This window comes from Dermacentor variabilis, chromosome 4 (genome assembly GCF_050947875.1).
Source record: "Dermacentor variabilis isolate Ectoservices chromosome 4, ASM5094787v1, whole genome shotgun sequence".
NCBI classification, from domain to species: Eukaryota; Metazoa; Arthropoda; class Arachnida; order Ixodida; family Ixodidae; genus Dermacentor; species Dermacentor variabilis.
In genome coordinates this window covers 114,724,476-114,730,843 of record NC_134571.1, presented here as the reverse complement: position 1 = coordinate 114,730,843, position 6,368 = coordinate 114,724,476, and the positions used below count along the sequence as shown (strand labels likewise).

Genomic DNA, 6,368 nt, shown 5'->3' with positions numbered 1-6,368 from the left:
ATTTTTAGTCTGCCAATGGTTATAGTAAAATAATACACTAAGCTAGTAAACACATTCATTTACCAGCTATTCACCAACCCTATTTTTACACTGTAAAGCGAAGTACGCCTCGACGCTATTGTCACTCTATGTTCCTGCTCAACGTGTGCTTTGATCGAGCTGCGCTAGGGACTACAGCGAGCGAAACGCCTGAGTACGTTTATCTGCATATATTACGCATGGATTTTAGTGCCTAAACTGTGTAGGTGTGCTGTGTTGCCGGCAGCTGAGATCACCGCGCTGATGTGGGAGTTTACGTTTTCCCGTGACGACGTACGGAATGTGCAGGTGGTTGCTGGGGTGTCAGTTCGCCCGCATAACCTTGCTTAGAGAGAAAACTGTCCGTTCAACTGGGCAAAATTGTTTGCGGGCAGGATCAGTAGTGAAGCGCACTAGTTTGTTCTGTGGCCGGAGTAAAATTCGTGTCAACTTAAACAGAGTGACAGACCAGTACGGAGCCTTCCCTGTGCATTCTTCGTCACTTGGGCAAGAAGAGGACGTCATTTTGAACATTTTCAGGCAAAACGATTTCCCTTCTTCGTGATTTCCCTTTTCTTTGTCTTTCATCTTTCTTTCCGTTCTCTATCTTCCAGATATTTTTTTTAATTTTTTGGTTGCTAGATAATGTGGGGTAACAATTGCTCACACATTCTGTAAATGTTAACCTTACGCTTTTGAAGGACCCGCGGAATTACACAATCACTTTCTCTTATTGCCGATATTTCAGTCCCCGAAACCTCGCAATATGACATAAAGTGACTATGGAAGAAACAACTGTCCTTAAAGGGAAGACTAGCGGAGAATTGGTGGCTAAGCAACATGCCTTGCATAGTTCTCTAATTAACACCGGCATTTGTTTCCCGTAGCGCCAGCGTGCATAAACGATATGATATGTTGCCGCGTGAGTTGGTTTAAGCATAAGTGCTGTAGTTAGTGAGACGAGAAAACAAAAGCTTCAGAATGAGGGATCAGGAAGGAAAAGTTCGGGTGCTCTGTTCATTCCTACTCCCTCGTTCTTAATTTCTTGAGTCTGAGAAAGTCGGGCATGTGCTAATACTTGGACGCTGTAGTGCCGTCTGTGCATATCTCTCTCGCTCTCACTCTCTCCCTTTATTATATTTCCCTTCCTCATCCCTATGCGTAGGGTAGCCAACCGGACGCTTGACTGGTTAAGATACCCATTTTTCTATATATATATATATATATATATATATATATATATATATATATATATCGTTGGTTCCGTGACTCGTTAATATGAACACTTAGTCAAAAAAAAAAAGACTAAGCAGTATAACTTGCTTTTGACCCTACGATATTGGGAGTTGAGACCGTGTCTGACTATGCAGACCTCGTATTTCGCGCTTTCTGCAAGAGCAATTGCCGTAAAATTGTTGACGCGCGATATAAGCTTTATAGCCGTCGTGTGGCACACATATTGTGCTTTTTTGTTGAACCTATATTTTCATTTCGCTGCCGGCATTTATTCACTTAGTTTCATCCAATTTCCTTCACAGCCATACTAAATGTTGTCCCTAAACTGTAATAAAGCGTCAATGGCTTATGATACAGGCTCCACAAATAGGCGAAACCAAAGAAAGGTCGTACGTCAACATGCAAGCTACGGGAATGGCGTCAGAGATTTGGCACCATGTGTTCGTCTATGGAACTCTCAAGAGTGGAGAGAGGAACCACAACTTCCTGAATAACACCGACAACGGTCACTCTACGCTAGTTGGCCAGGCGAGGACGATCAAGAAATGGCCGCTGGTTCTCCTGTCCGCGTTTCAGCTACCATGTCTTCTTCCGTGCGATGGTGTTGGCCACGTAAGTGCTTACGAGAAATTATTGCTATATATATATATATATATATATATATATATATATGTGTGTGTGTGTGTGTGTGTGTGTGTGTGTGTGTGTGTGTGTGTGTGTGTGTGTGTGTGTGTGTGTGTGTGTGCGTGTGTGTGTGTGTGTGTGTGTGTGTAAATACTGTGTAAAGTGCAATATATGTACTGTTTATGCAAAAGTAATACGTGATGTGCAATTTGACTTCTTATGAAGTGATTTATAATATCAAGGCCCTCGGTTAACCCCTTTCTTCGCGGTTATATATTTATATAGCGTCGCTCTTTTCAGACGAGGCGTTCACCGGCAATGTGGCTAGCTAGCTTGCACTTAGATTTTTTTACTAGTAATCGGGTTCATTTTTTACCTTGAATAGAATTATTTAAGATTGTAACGCGCATGCAAATTTGAACGCAGTTTTATTTAGCCAAGGTGCGAGTTAGAATCGTGTAAATACGGTATTTGCCAAAATGATAACAAATCAAGCAGAATTTGCACGTCAGTAGCGGATAACAGTAATAACGTCAATTCACTCAAAGAGGCCTCAACTGGAATATCATCCTGGTTTTACATGGAAGACAGACAGACAGACAGACAGACAGACAGACAGACAGACAGACAGACAGACAGACAGACAGACAGACAGACAGACAGACGGACGGACGGACGGACGGACGGACGGACGGACGGACGGACGGACGGACGGCCAGACAGACGGCCAGACAGACAGACAGACAGACAGACAGACAGACAGACAGACAGACAGACAGACAGACAGACAGACAGACAGACAGACAGACAGACAGACAGACAGACAGACAGACAGACAGACGGACGGACGGACGGACGGACGGACGGACGGACGGACGGACGGACGGACGGACGGACGGACGGACGGACGGACAGACGGACGGACGGACGGACGGACGGACGGACGGACGGACGGACGTACGTTCTCATATTAACTTAAGAATGTCAACCTATTTCGCTAAGCTTGCCAGTCCTACTGATTCAATTCTGAGACGAAAAAAAGTGTTACAGAAAGCTCGACTGAATGAAACACAGTGTGCTGTTTCTGTGGAGTCGGTTCTGCTTTGTAACCATTCCCATTATTTGTGCAGGAAGTATGCGGCGAAGTCTACCAAGTGGATTCACGGATGTTGGAGGTCGTGGACCACCTCGAGTGGCACCCCCGCCTATACGTTAGGTCGCAGGAAGACGTAGAGTTGCTTTCGCATGGCGGCTGCAGGCTCAAAGCGTGGATCTACTTTGTGCGTGAATTTGATCGACAGCTGCTGTCGCTTCCTTACGTGGTGAACTTCACCGGAAAACCGGGGATCGAGTGGCCAGAGTATATCGGCGACAATGAGAAAACACGACGCTTCATAGAGGCCACATTTCCGGAAATCATCAGTACTGATGACACCAACGAAGGCCAGCCTTCAGAATAGCTTTAAACGTTTTAGAGTATACCTATACCGAAGCTTTTTTTAGGAGGAGGAGGATGTTTCCTGCAGGTAGATCTAGGCTTGCTGAACTTGCCCCGAATTGCGGCGTCCCAGCACCGACTTTCCGCGCAAGCTAAGAAACCTTAAACCTGCAGGTACATCATTCAGTGCGTCCTCATTCAAAGTGCTACGCGAGAAAGCCGAACAAAGTGACGCCTGGAGCGATGCTGCGTATTCTACAGACAATATAGGTATAATTCCTAACCCATTTGTTGATATATATAATGCTTGTGCACTTATAACGTTGCCCTATTTGCAAAAATATATCTCAGACCCACTCTAATGTCTTTTTACTCGTTTTAAAACAATGGAGGGAGGCTTATTAATGACCATTGATGATTATGCGCTTATTAGACATATTGTAACTATGAACAGTTTGGCTGTGGTGTGGATCATCATCCCAGAGGCAACACGACGGGCCATCGGGCGCGCCGGGTTAGTGTGGACGACCTGCGGTTGCTTTAACGTGAGTTAGAAATATTAATGTCAATGTTAATTCATTGTAGTTTTATAGTCATTAGCTACACACTGAATAATCTTGCCAATTTAATTTTATTTATTCGTGAGAAAGTGTAACTGATCTATCGCAACAGCACCAGGAATCTACTTTCGTGAGGATGCCAACCGAATAGGAAATATGAAACGCATCTGTACCTCTTTGAGATTGGGCGGGATATTGCTGCAAAATTACGATGAGACTCGGTTAGATCCAATGGGGTGCAGCCCATACATAAATCGCCTGTGAAATATTTATAAGCTAAGCTGGACCCGTGACCTCACATGAGAATAAACGACACATTTTTAAATTACTGTACTCTCAATCAGGAACATGCATACGTTGTACACGACGTTATCAAATGAGCTGCTGTCTAAGAACATGGCCCTAAAACAATTTTCTTGCACAACTTCGTTACCAGCCCCATTCTTAGCAGCTCGTCTGGTAACCTCTGCCGTACAAGTGCCTTCGTATTGTGCTATAAGTGCGCTGCTGGCCGGTAATTTGGCACGTATTTCTCTCCGATCGTAGTGTCAATACTTTGTTAGTTTCCGCATGTTCGTTCTATGTTTACCTTTCCATTGTATACTTTATCATTGGAAAGATGGAGCCCATTAAAAATAAACAATATTTCTACATTTTAATACTGATAGAACTTTAGAGAATATTTTTATGATTACAAGATTTGTTGTAACGTTCATAGGCATCATTGTAATATGATTTTATGCGTCTGTCAGTATGTTTCTCAACTTTATATTCAGTTTGTCTTGTGTCTGATCAATAAAGATTTTGACCTTTTAAGAGAAAAAAAATGTTTCATTTTAGTAACTAGCTGACTGCAGATTTCATCCAATTCACCAAGCGTAAGTGCAAGACCTGCTTATGAAGGAATGAAATATCCCCCAAATGTAAGTATTGCCAATCCCTTCTCACGTGACCATGGATCTACATGGTGAGCGGTTTCACACTATTGGGAAGAGTGCTAGCACTCTGTTCTGAAGGAGTTCAGTCTGTCTGTTATGAAGAGTACAATTATTCTGGAGAAGTAGAAACACTCGGTTTGGAGGAGTAGAAGCACTCGCCCTGGGGGAGTACTATTACCAATGTGGGGAGACTATTAGACTCTGTCAAGGGGAGTTATTCTACTCGCGAAGGGGGTCGATCTGCTCTCCAAAAGGTATTGAAATATGGGACAAGCAGATGCGCTCTTGTTTTCAGAGTGTAGACACCCTGCGAAGGATTGTGCAGGGTCCTCCCATTACTGCAGTCAGTTTTCCTTTCTTTGGGAGCCAAAGTTTTTGGTAGAGGACCAGCTCGCCAACATGACAATCTTGGTGAAGGAAGTTATTGTCCTACATTACCTTAATCTTCTTATAGTAGGCGATTATGTTTCGAATTTCAATATTCCTTGCTGCTTCCACGCATTGCAGAGCGGTATGAACAACGGTGTGTAAGAAAGTATCCCACATATTAGATATGATTGTGGAAATGTCGTCACCTCTTGCGGGGCTCTATTGTACACCTGAACAACATCCGAAAGATCTTTAACCCAGGGCTTCTGCGGTTGCTCATTCATTTCCCGCTTGAGTCATATCGTAATGGTTTGATTCATACGTTCATTCATGCCATTGCATTGGGGGTGTTGTGTGGGTATGAACGGATGGTCGATATTGTGGCGTTTCAGCAACTGCTTGAACTTGCCTGCAGTGAACGCTGGTACATGATCAGAAAGGAAGTTATGTGGCTTCCCTGCAGCATAGATGGCGGTGAGGCAAGAGGTGTACGCGTGAGAAATTTCGTTTTATTTGCAGGCCCGTGCATAACGCGTAGCGTGATCAGTTTCCAACTGAATAAACCTCTTTGGGAAACCGTATGCAGAAAAGCCAACTATGGTGAATATTGCTAGAAGGCCGAAGGCTTGCTCTGCGGGCGGTAGCGTTTCCAGTGAACCAAATCTCTTGGTTTAAGGTTTACTACACCTTTGACATATGTCTCAGTGTCGGACGCAAGATGGAATGTCGGGCACGAATTCTGACGAATAAAAATGAGGTGACAGAAACCACAGAGTTCTCGTTACCGGTACATTTTCGAAGTGGTGCTGTGCTTTCTGCAAAAGGTCCAGTCGAAGTTCGTGCAGGTACGTGAAGTTTCGGAATTCCTTTCCGTGTGACAATGGTGACACCGCTTGAAGTAGTGTGCTTGCATCTGTGGACCTTGCAGTTCTGATAAAGAAAGGAGTTGAACCAGTGGATTCCGTAAAAATGCGTGCGCTTTGATGTTTTCGCTGCCCTTTTAGTGTCGAATGTTGAGTTCATACATGTAAAGCTTCAAGGACCATCCAAACAGGCGACCCTGTGAGTGTTTGACGTTCTTGAGCCATTGTATACGGCAGCTTGATCGGTGACGATAGAGAATGGTTCCGCGTGGAGGTAGCAGTGCCACTTGTAAACAGCATAGGCTACGGCTAGGCATTAAAT

General features: G+C 44.1%; 1 protein-coding gene across 1 annotated transcript; it reads left to right on the top strand.

The window, feature by feature from the left end:
* The first annotated feature begins 353 nt into the window (after positions 1-353).
* LOC142577889 (putative gamma-glutamylcyclotransferase CG2811) lies at positions 354-4,691 on the top strand. Its single transcript, XM_075687320.1, has 3 exons — positions 354-579; positions 1,612-1,866; positions 3,009-4,691. Exons 2-3 carry the CDS (start codon positions 1,654-1,656, stop codon positions 3,336-3,338), a joined length of 543 nt encoding a protein of 180 aa, XP_075543435.1. The 5' UTR covers positions 354-579; positions 1,612-1,653; the 3' UTR covers positions 3,339-4,691.
* The last annotated feature ends 1,677 nt before the right edge of the window (positions 4,692-6,368 follow it).

What these genes read in the sequence shown, in the direction of transcription:
- LOC142577889 (XM_075687320.1), top strand. Translation starts at nt 1,654, where the DNA reads ATGCAAGCTACGGGAATGGCGTCAGAGATTTGGCACCATGTGTTCGTC. An exon ending in CGTGCGATGGTGTTGGCCAC is followed by an intron (nt 1,867 to 3,008) that starts GTAAGTGCTTAC and finishes TTATTTGTGCAG; the next exon opens with GAAGTATGCGGCGAAGTCTA.